This window comes from Colobus angolensis, unplaced genomic scaffold, assembly GCF_000951035.1.
Source record: "Colobus angolensis palliatus isolate OR3802 unplaced genomic scaffold, Cang.pa_1.0 Scaffold124, whole genome shotgun sequence".
Lineage (NCBI taxonomy): Eukaryota > Metazoa > Chordata > Mammalia > Primates > Cercopithecidae > Colobus > Colobus angolensis.
The window spans coordinates 6,900,103-6,918,611 of NW_012113586.1; the positions used below are offsets into that span (position 1 = coordinate 6,900,103).

Consider the following 18,509-nt stretch of genomic DNA (forward strand, 5'->3'; position numbering starts at 1 on the left):
TGGTAGCCTTTGGTAAGTCATGTTCACTCTTAAAATTAACAAGACCTGACAAAAAATTAGAAATTAATTTTGAAAAATTATATATATATATTTTTTATAGTAAGCAGAAACTATCAGACATAGTAAATTTATGTTCCATATTTAAAAACAAGATACCATGGCGGAGGAAGAGGCGGTAGTGTTGTGGGGAATGCCGTATGATAGAGAATAGTCTCAAGTCCTGGCTACAGTTTGGAAGTCTTTTATGAAATATGACACTTGCCTTACAATTTCCTTGGCAACATAGGCACAAATATTAAACAGCATCTAGCAAAGGAGGATAAAAAGGATGGAGGGACCAAGAGTTGTTCTTTTTCTAGGTAACTGTCTTTTACCTGTTAATGGGGAATGGCTGATGGAGAGAAGGGGAGAAGTACCAGATGGGAAGCTCTGCTGCCCTGAGGTATTGATCTGAATGTGTGGTTTCTGAAAATAGCTTTAGAGTTATAAATATTCATTTGACTCTTTAGTGCAGTTGATAGATTTTATACTGAATTTTATGAGAAACCTGGAAGGCTTGCAAACTCCATGAATGAAATCTTTATAGACAGAAGGAAGATTTTCTGTTTTTTCCTAAGAAAAATAAGAGATTCTGAATGTTTTCATAGTTTAAAAAAACCTAGAGTATAATAAAATAATGTGTGATCACTGCAATGTGATTTAACATATAAAATGTGACTGTATTTTAAGAAGCTGTGGCTGCATATGAAATATACTTTAAGTATATATCTGCTAGGGAGCTTCCCTCCACCCTTCTCTCTTTCCTCTGAACACGAGCTGATGATATACAGGAAATCTCAAGTGTCAGTCCACAAGTGTTTGGGCCAGAATGTGAAAGGGAACTTTCATTCTAAGAAAAATTATGAATGATCTTGGATAATCTCTCAGAGAAAACACCATCAACAGTAAACAGTAATTTTTGGGGGAAAAGTTACTGGAGAAAGAAGTAGTTTTTTTCTCTAACAATCTATCCCAAGGCTACCCAAAGTGTGGTTCATAGACGAGATGCATAGATATTGAGAGTAAGCATTTAGAACATTTTTTAACCACAGGCAATTCATCTAACTGCTCTGTGACTCAGTCTCCTCATCTATGAGAATTGGAAAACCATAGTGCCTGCCTAGGATTATTGTATTAGTTAATATACATAAAGCATTTAGGACAGTGTCTGTCACATAGTACACCCTTATTAAATACTATTATTATTTCCTTGGCAAGTGAGATTTAAACAGAGACCTGAATGAGGGAGCCAGTCATGCAGGTAAAATAATCATACTAGATGAGCACCCTAAGGTATTTATGCAGTTTCTGTATATTTCCACCTTTAACCTCTGATGATGATCCTGAAATAGATATTACTACTCCAATTCTACAGTTAAAAAAGTGAAGATTAGAAATATTAAGTAGCTTTTTTGTCATATAACTAGCTAATAGGTATCTGTGACCTTTGTCAAAAGCCTTACTTCTTTTATTGGGTTTAAATCGCCTCTGCTTAGGTAATGGGATAGAAGCCCTCAGAACTAAAATCTCCTAACTTTTACTTTGTTCACTCATTCGTTTACTCATCCTTCATTCAAAACATATTTGCTGGCAAGGCACAGTGGCTCACCCCTGTAATACGAGCACTGTGGGAGGCTAAGGCAGGAAGATCACTTGAGCCCAGGAGTTCGAGACCAGACTAGGCAACACAGTGAGACCCCATCTCAAAAAAAAAAGAAATTAAAAATTATGTAGTCCTCTAGCTACTCAGGATACTGAGGTAAGAGGATCACTTGAGCCCAGGAGGATGAAACTGCAGTGAGCCACAACTGTGCTACTGCACTCTAGCCTGGGCAACAGAGCGAGACCCTGTCTCAAAAAAAAAAAAAAAAAAATGCTGAGCATCTAGTATCATAGTCAACCAATATGTTTTTTTGTTTACAAAGAGCAGACCATTTAAACAGGGATATAGTTATGTAAGAATGATGTCCAATGAAGTGCAGAGATAGGAGGTGCTATGGGAGTTGGGGTCAGGTGGAGGCCATGTACACAGAGGCCAGTGAGGCCCAGCTCAGAGAGGGTGTGGAGAGAATACTGAGAAGTACATTTAAAAGGCAGGCTGAGAGCAAAATCGCAGAACACTTTCTGGGCAGAGAGTGGGGAAGCAGTGGAGCTTCTACAAGGGATTACTTTAAAAAAGAATCAGCAGAGTCTGAGAAGAGGGTAGGAACGGAATGGAGAAGGGAAAGAACAAAGGCAGGGATGTCACAGCATCTTGGAATCCTGCCCAGAATTCGACAGGACCTAAGGGAGCAGTAAAGTCAATTCAGGTCCACGCAGAAATACCCTCTACAGCATCTTGAACAGATTTATGTAATACCTTAGAAATAAATGGATGAGAATGGTATGGTAGGAACAGAAACAAAAGGTAGAACCAGGAAGTATAAAAGACTTGGAAACCAACTAGATTAGAGTGTCATGGGGGAAAAGGGAACATGAATACACATTATAGTATGAGGAATTTTAACATCAAAGACTGACTCTTCATAATTCTGTTTTTGGCTTCTTGTTTTGCAAAATCAGGAAAAATGAGAGCATTACATAGTGGTTATGTTGTAATTCACAAAGAATATGAACTGGTTAAAGATGGTTCCTAATTAGAAATTCTTAATGATCAAAAGGCAGCTTTACAGCAAGGCAAGACAGTAAACATGTTTGTAAGACTCCAGGGCTGCCAGTATGTGTTTTATGCCCCACTTACTAGCCATTCCCACACACTCTTTTACCCTGTTTACAAAGCGGCTGCCCACAACAAAGCCCTGCCCCCAACGAAAGGCACACGGTGGCATTGGCCTGACATAAAAGACTTGATATTAACAGTGACTTTCTTTGAACTGTTTAAAGGATTTTCTCTCACTCAAGCCAAGACTTAAGACATTATTTTAAGAAAATAAGATCTGAAAAGTATTACCAGTCTCTTTCACTTCTGGGTGCTTGCTTCTCTAGCGCATAAATAAATGGTCCACACTCACTAGCTGGATTATTTTTCTTGAGCTGCTGACAATTTTATAATAAGTTGTCCTTTAAGTTCATTAAACGGAAAAGGCGAAGAATGAGACTCCAGAGTGCACACACAGTTCTATCCCTGCAGTGATTCTGGCAGTGCTGGAGGAGGCCACTGCCTCCCACAGGTTTTGCGCCTCTCAGATCAGCTTGGGGCAGGCGGGTCTACTGGCTCCTTACCTTCTTCAGCAATGACCGTTAGTGTGACGGTGACACCAGCATCTTTGATCAGCTGAACAATGTTATCATGAGACAGTTCAACAATGGACTGCCCATTCACTGCAGAGATATGATCTCCAACTTTCAGTTTTCCACAGCGGTCAGCTGGACTTCCTTCTATGACTCGGCCAATTTTATGAGGAATAACTATGGGAAAAAAAACAAAAAAACAAAAAACCAGGTTTTTCAATTATTTTAGATTTCTGCTAGTGTAGATTTCTAATCGTCATCATTTAAAAATTCAACATAACATCAAAGAAAAATGTTTAAAAACATAACAGAAAAGTACCACACGTCATCATCCCATCCAAACGCAAGTATTTTGCCCACATACATACTCTTTACACCGTTGTAATCATAGTATATAAACCTCTTTGCTATCTTCTACCTACCAGAAACCTTTTTCTAATTTGTACATTATCATCCTAATTGTTCTGTTTAAGAGTTATTAATCTCACTGATACCACCTGACTGATCAGATGTCTCATTGTTTATCGTTGATCATTTAAGCTGCATCAAGTTTTTAGCTATTTTAAAAACTGCTACGATAAGATAATCTTTGCTTCTGTTCAAGGGGCACTTGCTCCCATAAGGAACCTTGCAAATAAATGCAGGTCAAACTCAGGTTTAGCACTCAGTAGTTATTGGTCAGAAATTCAGGTACAGTGAAATGACTGACAAAATGAATCATACTTAATTCCACAGGTAAATTAATTCCTCTTATTTATGCCTTTGGCTCTTTTTAAAATTTGAAAAGCTGAGTGGAATTGGAACATTAAATGTTAAGTGTTAAGACTACTTGACTCATGGATCAAATTCTAAACCAAATACACAAAGCTGAGTCTAATACAATTGCAAAGATGCTCTGTGCAGCTCTACTGTATCTCTGGCTAAGGGCCTTCCTGGACTAACTATTAACACATTCTGCTATAATTATAGCTTGAAATGAGTTCTCATATATTCAGGAAATCTTGTCAAACAAAATATTTTCCACCATGCAACTGGCAGCATTTGTATTAGGAAACAAATGTTCCTTCTATGTCCTCTGAGAATTTCCTAGCCTAGGTCAATAAACTTTAAACTTATCAGATATGTGGGCTCCTGCTGCCTACTGACTGATTTGAATAGGGATACTTCATATTTTTGAATGGCACTGTGAATGATGTTTAATTTCCATAGTAAAACCCGCTCCTTACTAGTATGTCTGAATCATATCTAGGAGTATGTAAGGGACATTTTAATAGACCTTCGTTTGGACTAGAAAAGTTATTCTTGATGATAATTTATTTCTCTACAGACAGTGCCCTGGCTCTTCTAGGAATACACAGTGGGAGATTTTATCTTAAAATAGAGTAAGTCTGTTGGAAGGAAGTGCCTTTTAGCTCTGAATTATGTCAAGCACTTATTATTCTATTTTCCTTACAAACAACGTAATTAGAGAAATGCCAGTGCAGAAAGGGCCATGTCGCATGCCAGGCATTATGAGTTGATTCACTAATTCTACAACAGGTGGCACACCAGAAACACATGGCAGGTCATATGGTGGCCCTGTGGTGACCTTCTAAATCAGTATCTCAGTTATTCTCCTTTTTACAAAAGATTTACTTAAACATAGTGTTCTTTCTAGATCCCCTAAGAAAACCATTCAGTTCCTTGGCTCACTAAAAGGAGTCTGTTCAGACTTGGGAAAGCATTAAATAGAATTAATTTCTGAAATCTTAGTGGTCCCCTTTCTCAGCCTGTGAGCAATGTGGTAAAAAGAATTGATGCATGGTGGTGGTATACAACTTCCTAAAGGGCTGGTTATCTGGATCAGGGAAGGTAAAAGTAGTCAGACTGTTACTGTCTTAGTATTTATAGCAGTATCACTAGAACAGTTAAAAACAGCAAACAGACCAGTAGAAAGGTAACTTCTGAACATTTTCTAAACGGACTGGGAAACTGTTCAAGGTAACCCTTTAGAGTTCACATAGCTAGGGAAAAGCCTTCAGTCCTGCCTTATTTTTGTTGATACGCAAAGTCTACAGGCATTTGCCATAAAGCCAACTTATCCATCTTCATTCATCTTTGGCCTAAATCTGTCTCATAGCCTGGCTTGTCCAGATCCTGAGATCACTTTAGTGCTCTTAAAACATTTCTTTTCAGGAAAACAAAGAACAGTAACTGGAAATGCTCCCTTTTCAAAGAAATCCTTTGCAACCGGAACTGAAAACTGTATGATAAGAAGGAATAACACTAAAAGCTCTGAAGTACTGGTAAAGCAAAAACTAGCCACGTCTTTTTAATCTTAAATAGAGGCCTTTTCTAAATATTCCATTCATTCAGCACTTAGACAAATTGTGAGGATGCTGGACCTGGATCCCTGATCTTTGAAAAAGTCAACAGTAGAGAAACTCAGAATTCCATAACTGGTACCACAGATGCTACTAGGAACTCTTCTTGAGACATACGTCATCAGAAATTACCTGAGACAAGGTCCATAAAGAATGATCTGGCCAGGCACAGTGGCTCACGCCTATAATCCCAGCACTCTGGAGGCCAAGCGGGAGTTCGAGACCAGCCTGGCCAACATGGCAAAACCCTGTCTCTACTAAAAATACAAAAAACATTAGCCAGGTGTGTTGGCACATGCCTGTAATCCCAGCTAATCAGGAGGCTAACGCACGAGAATCACTTGAACCTGGGAGGCAGAGGTTGCAGTGAACTGAGATCGCACCACTCCACTCCAGCCTGGGAAACAGAGAAAGACTGTCTCAAAGAAAAAAAAAAAAAAAAGAAAAGAATGATGTATTCTGACAGACAGGTTTCCTGCCTTTCCACCTGTGCTAACTCCTTTCTGAACCAAATCTTCTCTATCATACAGCTTGCAGCAAGTATTCAGTCTCTGTGAGTGAAAGCTCCTCATTTGAGCTTTCCCCAGGACCCCTTTTCTGTCTATATGTGAAAAATAAAATTCCAACAAGAATACTCTCAGGCCTTAACATTTTATGAGATTATTAACTAGCATTTCAGTGAAATTATCAATTCTGGTTTTACACCAGGACTGAGAATCTCAAGTACTTTACATAAAATTCATCAACAACCTGAGCCTAATTTACCACTCAGCCTGATAATTAATGAGTTGCGATTACTCATTTCCTGCCACACGTGAGCTGCTGCCTCAATCTTACATTTTAATTGGGCTTTCTTTCCTATCTCATTATTAAGTATTGACGAACTTTTAAAAGTTTTTTTAAAAGAAAAGTTAAGAGACGGTTACAATTTTCTAAATAATAATGATGATAGCAACGGCAGCAAAAGCTGCAACAAGCAATAGCAGCTAACATTTACTGAAGGCCTTGGCTAAGGGCTTCACATACCCTGTCTCCTTTAATCCTCACATTCGTGAGACAGGGAGTGTCTCTATCATCCTCATTTTACGGAAGAAACTGGAGCTCTTGGAGGGAAAATAAGTTGCCCAAGATCAGACAGCTATTAAAAGATATAAGCAGGACTTGAATCCAAGTTTGTTGGATTACAAAACTCAACACTTAATGACACTATCATATACAGAGATGAAGTAGCTCCATAGGTAAAACCATCAAAATAGTAAAAAATGATTGAAACAAGGAAATATAAAACTACTTAAAGATTTTTAAATTTTTAAAAATTTACCAATATATACAAAAATACTTAATTAAATTTTAATACTTAAATTTAATACTCAATTACATTTTAATATTATTGAAATTTAATATAACAAATTTTAAATATAAACAAATGTAAAAATATGCTCAAACATATTTAAGCAGTGAAACTTATTTTACTGAATTTCTCTATATAGCTTAGTTTTATGGTGAACATCAGACTCTCCCCAAATTTCTGTAGTGCTAGAAAGGGAATATCTTCAATACAGAAAGTGATTAGCATCTGTCTACTAGAGTAATACTCTTTCACTGTTTTTGTTCATCTGAATGCCTGGGGTTATCATATGTTACGAGAATGACAATATCATTATCCTAAATGGTTATCTGTTTTTGGAAATACTGATTCCAATGACATAACATGAAAACCACCTAAAAGCTGCTTTCCTTTCATTTTTCTGACACAGGCCATATTATCATCCTCACAGCATCCGTGACAGTTCCAGTTCCAAGTGTTTCCATGGCAACTGCTTTGGGAAAATGGAAACTAGTATCAGTGAGCAGTGACCTAATACTATAGCAATAACTCATCCATGTCATGGACTCTTTTTCCCTTATACACTTCCATTAATTTTAGCAAGATTTTTGCAAATTGCTTTGGCTCACAACACTTTCCTAAAACTGTTTTCTTTTTTTTAAACTAAGGTTTTAGCAACCACTTGGTCTAAAAGGATCTCACTATTCAAAATATAATCAAACTGACTTGTAAAGGCAAGGGCACATTTTCATGTAGTCAGAGATTTTTATTATTTGACTTGGGGCTGGGTTCTCATATTCAACTGGATTTTATAATTATATTAAAAATTATTATTTTATAGAAACATCAAGACAAATATTTCATTTGCTGAATCGTAACAGCCCTGAATATATCAGATGTAATTCCTCCTTTGATCATGGAACTGATATAAATACATTCATCTTCTGGATTAGAATACTCTGTTAAATTCGGTTCAAGATATTTAGATTCATTTTCTAATTGTTAACAAAATTTTTACCTTTCAATGAAACATTTATAAAAAGTATGCCTCTTATTCAATAAGAGTAATTTATAGCTGTACTACAGCAATTATTATTAAATAATAACATTAAATATCAAAGACATATTTGGGTCAAGATTTTTCTATTAATCTGCTTTGCTTGTTCTCAATTGCTTCTAGTCTTTAATTCTTTTCTATATACACGATTTATCCTAATTTTCAAAACCTATGCCCCCATTTTTTAATTTTTATTTTTTTGTTATACTTTAAGTTCTAGGGCACACGTGCACAACATGCAGGTTTGTTACATATGTATACGTGTGCCATGCTGGTGTGCTGCAGCCATTAACTCGTCCTTTACATCATGTGTATCTCCTAATGCTATCCCTCCCCCCTTCCCCCCACACTACGACAGGCCCCGGTGTGTGATGTTCCCCTTCCTGTGTCCAAGTGTTCTCAATGTTCAATTCCCACCTATGAGTGAGAACATGCGCCCCCATTTTTTTAAAAGTCAGCATTATACCTTTCATTAAATCCATATCTATTACATATTATCTTCAGTATAACCTTGATGCAAATGGAGCTACTGAGACTTAGTAAATATTTTATAGAATGTGAGATAATAGATAAACCTGAAGCCTAGAAGGTTTGGTTCAGATTACCTGATTTTGAAAATAAGGAAAGTATTCACCATTCTTAAAAAGATAAGTACCTAAGGCATTTTATACATAGTTCCTAATTATTTCATAAACTCCAGTGGGAGCCTCAGAAAACTGGACTTGCAGGGAGAGACAGTAAGATACAATATCCCTTACCTCCTGGAGGTGGTTTGTTTTTGGAAGTGAGGATGACAAAGCCAAATCCTTCATTTTCCTTTCGTTGCAAGACAACATCATAGGGCTCCTGGGGTGCAGGCCTGGCTGCGACCTCTGCCCGGTTCAGGCGGGGAGATCCATTCTGTGTTGAAATGAAGGCCTGAGAGCTGTCATCCTCAGGTTGTTTTTCTATAATAAACATGATCAGTTTTGATATTTCTGGAACATCATAATTTCTGGTGACTAAAGTGTTTTTATGCTAAGCCCCTCACAGAAAAATTCAGTTTCTAATAACATAAAGAATAGAAAAGCAGCCCCACATGTGAGCTTCGGGTGTAATCTGAGTGCAGATTTAGGCAACAACAGTCCATCCGACTTCCCAGATACTCAGAGTGGATTACTGAAAAATACATACAATCTCAAGTTGTCGTTTTTCTTTCCCCCCTCCCCGAGATGGAGTCTTGCTCTGTCACCCAGGCTGGAGTACAGTGGCGCGATCTCGGCTCACTGCAACCTCTGCCTCCGGGGTTCAGGCAATTCTCCTGCCTCAGCCTTCCGAGCAGGCAGGATTACAGGGGCCCACTATCATGTCCGGCTAAGTTTTGTATTTTTAGCAGAGATGGGGTTTCATCATATTGGCCAGGCTGGTCTTGAACTCCTGACCTTGTGATCTCATTTTAAAGGAAGCTTTTAAAAGCTTCTGTGAGATTTGATAGTAAAAAATTCTTCTTAAAACTGTTCTAGTTCCATCAAGGTTTATAACATGGACCAATAATTTTAACAAAACACATAATGAGGAATGACACAATGAACTTCCTTTTAAAATCAATTATAAATATAATTCAGTTCAGTGACTGATACTCATTGATGTCTGTCTTAGAGGTTAAAGCATCAGGGCAGAAATGTTGCCCCATTGTAACAGTTTGCTACCTGTACAGCATTTGTAGCATATGATGATGTGTTTTGCAATTGCAGCTTCCTGAGTGATGATATAAGATGAGTTCACCATTAACAGTTCTCAGCCTTCCACCTCCCCAACCCTCACCCCCCAACTTGCTGGGACACATAACAAGCTGTCCACATGAACAGCAAACACTTCTAGGCACAGACAGGGTCATATGAAATTCCTGATAAATGGCCAATTAACCTACACCTTTTTCTGCTCTTTTATCAGAACTTGAGAATGGCAAAGTCCTAATTGATTCTTTAAAAAGGACATTTTTTTTCCATCATTTAGTACAAACCATCGTTAATAATAACCACAACACACTGCAGTCGTGTACATATTTATAAGGTCTCTTTTTGGCTGAAAATTCACATGGTTTTAAGAGTATGTTTTTTTCTTTTTCTTTTTTTTCAAAATGCATGGTTAGAATGTATTAGCTAAAATGTCTCCAACAATACCACACTACTATGAAATTTCTTCATGATTCTTTCCAGGGAAGAGCCAATTTGTAGGTTGTATAACATCACAATTTTACTGTAAGTAGTTACATCTGGCCTCCAACACAACCAAATTGAGGCAGTACTGCATTACAAAATCTGTATGCATCTCTAAAAGGCTGGTATTTACCAAAGGAGGCAGGCCTTTACTTTGAATGTTGCAATAAAAAATACAGTGCCTCATTTTTAAGAGTGAGGTAAATATTCATCCAATTAACAATTTATTATTGTCCACTTTGTACCAGACAGGCACTCTTCTAGGTGCTGAGGATACAGGAGATAACTAAACAAATAAAAAAACATAGCTTCATGAGGCTTATATTCTTGTGCTACAGAGTTGTATTTTTCTAATTTTAAAGTGGCAAGAATTCACTTATAAGACTTCCTAATTATTCATAAAGCTACTGATGAGAAACTATAAGAGATATTCATATCCTAATGTTATAGTTTAAACCCTGATCTCTGAATTAAACTGCAAGTTTTAATCCAGGCCCTACCTCTTACCAGTTATTTGTTTCTCAACCTTTCTCTGAGTAGTCATAGAACTAGACAATGACCTCATAAAGTTGTGAAGATTAAATAAAATAATTCATGCGTCTATGACATAGTAAGCACTCAATAAATGTTAAATTATACTAAAACTTCCCAAGTAGAAACATCCCACTTTCCTTTAGTAGTTCAGATTTCATTGGGATCCAAAAATCTTTGTACATTCAGCTAGTGGGATATCTTGGTATGACTAAATAACTTTTTATTTGCTATTAAAAAAAAAAAAAATTTAGGCCAGGCATGGTGGCTCACGCCTGTAATTCCAGCACTTTGGGAGGCTGAGATGGGCGGATCATTTGAGGTCAAGAGTTCAAGACCAGCCTAGCCAATGTGGTAAAACCCCATCTCTGCTAAAAATACAAAAATTAGCCATGTGGTGGTATGCTACTCAGGAGGCTGAGGCGGGAGAATCGCTTGAACCTGGGAGGTGGAGGCTGCAGTGAGCTGAGTTCATACCACTGCACTCTAGCCTGGGTGACAGAGTGAGACTCTGCCTCAACAAAACAAAACAAAACAAAACAAAACCGGATTTAAATCAATACTCCCACCTATAATACCACATTTGCGAAATGCATCAATATACGAAAATAATCTTAATATAGAAACCCAAAATGTATTTTTTTATAGTAGTATTATTTCTGAATCCTTTTGTCTTTGCATGGCCTTCCACAGTGAGGCCCAGATCACACCAAATGAGTTATCTCTGATACTAATGAATGTAATAAAATAACAAAACTACACAGGAGGTAGACTAGTATCTTTGTTTCTTTTTTAACTTTCCAGAGCAGGAACAAGTTCACATACCTCCATAGAAGATCTTCCGTCTGACAGTTAGTAACACATGGCCATTTCGAGCAGCAGTTGTCATGAGGTCCAAGACTTGTTTGTGTGATTTCCCTTTAACAGGAATTCCATCAATGCACATTAGTTCATCAGCTGCACGGAGCCGACCATCTTTCTCAGCTGCTCCCAGGGGAATAATAGCCCCGATATATATCTGATAAGATAACAAAGTATAGTTTGGTCCACAGTGTAAAGTTTAGCTGAAGAGTTAATGAATTCCTAACTTAGCATTGTGCAAACCAACAGATTTTTGCAGTTCAACTATGAAAACAGTCATATTTTAGAACGGTATTATCTGGGAAAGTGCCCATTCTCCAAAATGGCACTTCAAATAACCACACTGTATTATGTAATCCCTTATAGATCCTCAGGGCTGTGTACAAAGGAAATAGAAAATACGAAGTTGTTCAATAACTCAAAATGCACCACCATATATTATCCCCATCATTACAATGAAACAAAACACTAAAACTCAGAAAATAGAAATCTGCATAGTAGCTATTAAAAGTCTGTTCAATGTCATCAGGCAAGATTTTCTACATACTGTTCACAGCAACTGAGATCATTCTCAATGGTACTCCCATCACGTAAGACTAACAGTACAAGTTCAATACACACAGCACAGAGACATTTCTTCTTTCTAAATCTCAATGGGAACAGAGTGGCCTGAAGCTCACTTGTATCTAAGTGAACAAATCTGGTTCACTTTGCTCACCAGCATTAGAATCCTATTAATTAGGCAATTCTGAATGTTTGGGCTAGTTTCAGAGCTGCTAAAATCTGACATTCAAGAGAAAAGAAAGGTTTCTTCTAAGTTGTTTGAGACAAATTCTTAAAATGTCTAAGTGAACATTATGAGTATCAACAAAATAGGAAGCAATAAAACAAAAATACAAATACCACCAAGAACAATTAAAGTATCTACTATTTGTTCTACATAGGGCAACCTGCCTTAAGCTTTATGTGTCTCCAATGACTGTTGTAACTGTTACCAATATGACCAATTAGAACAAATTTATACTATATAAATCAAATGTTCTATTCAGAAATAAGAAGTCTGTAATTTTTAAAGATCACTGTTCTTCACCTAACTTCCAACCATAATATAGTCTTTTTTGATATTATATAAAAGAAAATGCAAATATGTTCTTAAAAATTCTATAGAACACATTACTTCTTTGTTATTCAAACCAAGAGCAAAACTTAGAAACAAAACCCACTACATTTGTTCTCTAAAACAAGTTTATGTGAGAATCATATGTAAACAAAATCCTAGACTTCAGATGCTTTGCAAATACAACCCTTATGTCTCTGGACAAAAATATTAATTATTTTATATTCTTCTAGTTTCAAAGTAACAGATGAAATGACATGCAAAGTACTGAGCATGAAAATGCCAACCTATTAATAAGATGAGGTGAAACAATATACACAGGCTCATGCCAACCATTTATGGAGCATTCATCAGAAGTAATAGTGGGAAAGAGGACATGGGATTATAGGTTTCTTAGAGAAGGAAAATGTCTTAGACTCTGTTTAATGAGGGCAAAGGAAAATACAAACTTAAAATAAGCTTTATGTAATTATTCACACAGAGAAGTAAATGAATTAATCACTGTCTAATTTGCAGCTGACATATTCAGTTTTTACTCACAGTTTTTAGCCTCAGCTACACCCCAATAACTGAGGGACTATGATACTAATAGAAATGCAGTTCTTCCTCATATTAATGAAACTGTTAGAGAAAAAAAAACTTAAAACACAAAACAAAACACACCATAATCCACCAAATCACCACTCAAAACGTTTGAACAGGAAACAGCCATGTTCCAAAGAAGTGACACTTACAGACTGGTCAGGTCCATCTCCTCCTAGCACCCTGAAGCCAAACCCTGACTCTTGTTTTCGAAGAAAAACATCCAAATCTTTGGTGTTTGGTGCTAAGGAAAATCAGAAAATATAAATATTCTGATGTATTTTAAAAGGACTAAAAACAAAGTTCAATAGTAGGATATTACAGAGTAAGACAATAAACTATAATCTCAGAACTTTTTAATATGTGAAAATTTGCACAGGAGTGTAACACACACACACACACAATTCAACTATAAATCCTTGTTTTGAGCTCTAAGCAAAACTGTATCAAGACTGTTTAGAAGCATTTACTCTCACTTCCATATACTCAGTATTACACTGTCATTAACTTCTAATGCTGTCCAATCAATATAACAATGTTGAATTCAGAATGATCAAACTTGAGTTTGATATTTGACAGGTGCAAATGACCTAACTTAACACTTGGGTAAGGTACATTAAATCCTAGGAAAAGAGTGCCTATAAAATACCTTATTCCTGCTCTCAAGCTGATACCTTTCTCTCAGAAAAGTACTCCATATGAACTACTTACCTAGCCTGGTTTTGCAAAATGATAGCATTTTAAATGAAAATAATTAAGAACTAACATTTATTATTAGCCCTGTTTTCTAGGTGGGAAAACAGGATCTAAGTAAGTTGGCCATTGTCACACAGCAAGTGGTGAAGCTAAGATTTAAATCCAGGTTGATTTCCAGGGTCTAATCTCCTAACCCATACTATCCTACCCTGAAAGGGTAGGTTGTATGCCTTAGAATATTAAGCAGGAAGATTGCTTGAACCTGGGAGGCGGAGGTTGCAGTGAACCGAGATAGTGCCACTGCATTCCAGCTTGGGCAACAGAGCGAGACTCCATCTCAAAAAAAAAAAAAAGAATATTAAGTCACAAAAATCTATTTCATGACTAAAATTTTTTCGTTGGGAAAATATTAACGTTATTTATAGGTAAGAAGTATTTACTATAAAGAGAAAAGAAATAAACATGTCAGGGAACTATATAAAAAGTGAGATTAGTCAATTCCTGATAATATTCTATAGAAGCAATATCTTTTGATATATACTTCCTATTAAAATTGTAGAACTTTAGAGATTAAAAGAGTCCACTTTGGGAAGCCGAGGCAGGTGGATCACGAGGTCAAGAGTTTGAGACCAGCTTCACCAACATGGTAAAACCCCGTCTCTACTAAAAATGCAAAAATTAGCCAGGCGGGCTGGTGCACACCTGTAGTCCCAGCTACTCAGGAGGCTGAGGTAGGAGAATTGCTTGAACCTAGGAGGCAGAGGTTGCAGTGAGCCAAGATCTTGCCACTGCACTCCAGCTCCGGGTGACAGAGCAAGACTCTGTCTCAGAAAAAAAAAAGAGTCATGAGTTCAACTCACTTATTTTATGGGTGAAGCCTGATGGGACTGCAGAGTTTATACCAGTATTAACAATGTATCAGGCTACGAATGGAAAGTATGAAGAAAGGGATTCTACATAGTTATGCTAATTGAAATGATTGCTTTGCTATGCATACAACAGGTTTTCATCTTTCTGAATATGGATTGGGATTATCAAGATGTAGTTCTGCAATTAATTAAATAAGCATTAAGTCAATTACACATATATTCCACTTGTACATATCTTTTCCAAAGTAGATTTACGTCTATTTCTAAGAACAAACAAATTTAAAAAAATTATACCTACTTAAATCTGCAATTTTACTTTGGAACAAAGATTTATCATTAGTAAGTGAATTAGTAGGAACATGCATGAATTTCTGCCTTATGTGGTCTCTCTTTTTATCTCTCAGCTGTACTCCTTTAAGGAGTCAACTCTTTAGTTTCCTCTTCAAATTGCACACCCTTCCTCAAATTGCATTCACCTCTGATTCATCCTTCACACTCCTGCCAGAGAAACCTTTCTAAAACACAAAACTATGTCTTCCTTATAGTTAAAGGCATTCTGTGGTTCTCTGTTATTTATATGACCAACTCCAGCTCCCTTTGAGGGGCATCACTGGCCTTTCTCAATCTGTTCCTGCTCTCCTCTGTGACTTTCCTTGCCAACTGCACCCAGCAAAAGCGAATTACTTGCAGAACCCAAGTCATGCAAGACCAGTGTGCCCGTGCTATTCCTTCTGTCTTTCCCTTTTATCTTCCTGATAGACTCTTTTTCATCCCTGATGACTTGGCTTTGCTTCTAGTATGAAGCTTTTCCTGACACTTCCTACTGCCCACGCTGATAAAACTGAGTATTCCTTCTTTGGATCCCAATCTATCCATTTCATCTTTCTATCACTGTACCTGTTAGGCTTATTACGTGTACTTATTTGTATACTGTTTGATTACATATTTGCCTTTTTCCATTTAGTTCTAAAATATTTTTGGGTGTAGGTCCTATGTAACCTATTTATCTCTGTATTCTAGTTACCTAGTATGGCATCTGGTAGATAACTAGCACTTAAAACATGATTTTGAAAAAAATGAATGTGTGAATGTTGAATATACATGGAAGAAGTCCAGAGTTCTATTAAAACGGTAATGAAGGAATAACTTTTCAATATGCTTCTGAAAGACGGGAAGACCCTAGTCTAAAATAAATCCAAATTTATCTTGTTACATGCTTTCCTGAAGTATTCCACAACTACTTACGTTTATCTTCATATAAAGTCTTAGATTTCAGGTAGACCTCAGAAGGATCCAATTTCGGGGATCCTGACCTGATAATGCTGGGTGGAAAAGGCATAGGCTGAGGAATAGGCTCATTTATGGCCTCCAAACTTCCTGAATTTTCCTTTTTATCTGTTTTCTGAAATGGAAAAGGGCCTTACTTAGTATTTTTTAAAAATCAGATGGTTGATTAATTCATAAAACTGATATCTGAAATGGATATGTCAACTGATTATAGCTGTAAAGGTGGCAGGATCAAAGACACAGCAAATTTACAGTTACAGGAATTCATTTTCATAGCAATGTGTATTTGATTGAAACGTATTTAACTTAAATTAGAAAAAAGTTTACAGTAATATCAACTGAAGAGCCTTAGTTAGTCCTATGTTTAAACAATTTTGCCCTTTTCTCCACCACCAAGACACAAATTGACTTTGAGATGAAGATAAATAAAAATATAACACAAGACAGCACTTCTGAGTAAAGTAGGAGGAAGATTCAGAGAATATCTTCATAAAATTCTTGGCCTGGCCCACTTCCCATTCACTGAGTTTAATTTCTAAGGAAGATGTTTAAGATAATACTCTTTCTAAGAAAACAGGCGAGGTTAACTCTAATTTAGGTTATAAAGATGGCACTGTGGAAACCCTGCCTGGCCAATTCATACATATTAAGAGAAAATGTACCATGCAAGATAATTAGATAAGGGAAAACACAGTCGCATATTTTGATATTTTTCCTATTCAGATAGCACTTTTCCAAGATAACAGTCAAGCAAAATGACTTATTTAATAAAATGTTAACAACAAAATTCAATAAATAGCCTAAGGAATATGGTTTTGAGACCAGTTTGTTTTCCTGGATTATTATTAGGAGAGGGAGATTATGGATGTTTGTGATCATTAACAATGACTAGAATGCAGGGACACTGGCTTGTCAGGGAGTAATCAGGGGTCAGCAACTACAAAGTGTTGGGCTAGAGGGGATCCTTCAATCTCCCAGACCCAGTGAAAAGGGAGAGAAGCTAAAGGTAGTCTCCCACCCTTTCCCCACACATCTTAGCATTCTGTCAGAAGCGGTTAAAGTTCATCAGACCCTTCCATCAATTATAAAGCATTAGGGCCACTGCGGCTGCAGTGGCATCCATTATGAAATAGATATGGTGGCACAGGAATTAAAAATGATTACTAGAGGAACCAGAGAAATGCAGAATACAGTGCAATTTGAACTGAATAGACAAAAACAATTTCTGTTCACACTGGACCCAAGTAGTATAAGCAGTCAATGAAAAGGGCAGAAGTTGGTCAGGCATGGTGGCTCACGCTTGTAATCCCAGAACTTTGGGAGGCTGAGGTGGGCAGATCATTTGAGATCAGGAATTTGAGACCAGCCTAGCCAATGTAGTGAAACTCCATCTCTACTAAAAATACAAAAATTAGCCGTGTGTGGTGGCGTGCACCTGTGATTCCAGCTACTGGGAGGATGAGGCACAAGAATTGCTTGAACCTATGTGGCAGAGGTTGCAGTGAGCCAAGATTACACCACTGCACTCCAGCCTGGGTGATGGAAAAAGAAAAAAAAAAAAGGCCCCAGAAGCTGAGTGATTCTTTTTAATCCATAAAACAGCAAATTTGCAGAGGATTCCTACTTGGTGGGCTAGAAATAACTAATTCATTTAATATAACCATCTATAGTTTATGGTTATGGAAGTCTATCTTTCGATTTTGAGATAAAAGACTCCAAATGAGCAAACTAGAACTAAATTAGAATTTTAAATGAAATTGTCTTTATATCTGAAACATTGCAGATATTTAAATAGCTACAAATGTGCACCTCGTAGAGTTTCTTCCACAAAGCAGTATTTGATGCACCCCTTTTTAAAGTTCTTATACTCTACACAGGTCCCTAAATAGGCTACGTGATTATTTAGAAGAATGCCAAAGAAGACACTGTTTCAAGTCTTTCACTTTGACAACAAGCACACATTTAGCACAGAAGGCCACAATTACTCTAGAAGTCTTGTTCAGTTAGCAGGATGTGGTGGTTCACGCCTGTAATCCCAGCACTTTGGGAGGCTGAGGCAGGCCGATCATGAGGTCAAGAGATCGAGACCATCCTGGCCAACATGGTGAAACCCTGTCTCTACTAAAAATTCAAAAAATTAGCTGGGCGTGGAGGTATGCACCTATAGTCCCAGCTACTTGGGAGGCTGACGCAGGAGAATTGCTTGAACCTGGGAGACGGAGGTTGCAGTGAGCCAAGATGGTGCCACTGCACTCCAGCCCGGGCAACAGAGCAAGACACTGTCTCAAAATAAATAAATAAATAAATAAATAACAATAAAAAGAAGCCTAATTTAGTCTTAAAAGTAAGAA

At 37.1% G+C, this 18,509-nt stretch overlaps 1 protein-coding gene across 2 annotated transcripts in view; it reads right to left on the reverse strand.

Annotated features, from left to right (window-relative positions):
• Nucleotides 1–18,509, reverse strand: part of MAGI3 (membrane associated guanylate kinase, WW and PDZ domain containing 3) — a 280,854-nt gene that overhangs the window by 23,380 nt on the left and 238,965 nt on the right. For both annotated transcript variants that reach the window (XM_011933140.1, XM_011933141.1), the window contains exons 12-16: nucleotides 16,117–16,273; nucleotides 13,459–13,550; nucleotides 11,572–11,764; nucleotides 8,776–8,964; nucleotides 3,262–3,447 (exon numbers count right to left, since the gene is read on the reverse strand). In XM_011933140.1, the coding sequence (XP_011788530.1) occupies nucleotides 3,262–3,447; nucleotides 8,776–8,964; nucleotides 11,572–11,764; nucleotides 13,459–13,550; nucleotides 16,117–16,273 (817 nt within the window). The remainder of the gene's footprint in view (nucleotides 1–3,261; nucleotides 3,448–8,775; nucleotides 8,965–11,571; nucleotides 11,765–13,458; nucleotides 13,551–16,116; nucleotides 16,274–18,509) is intronic.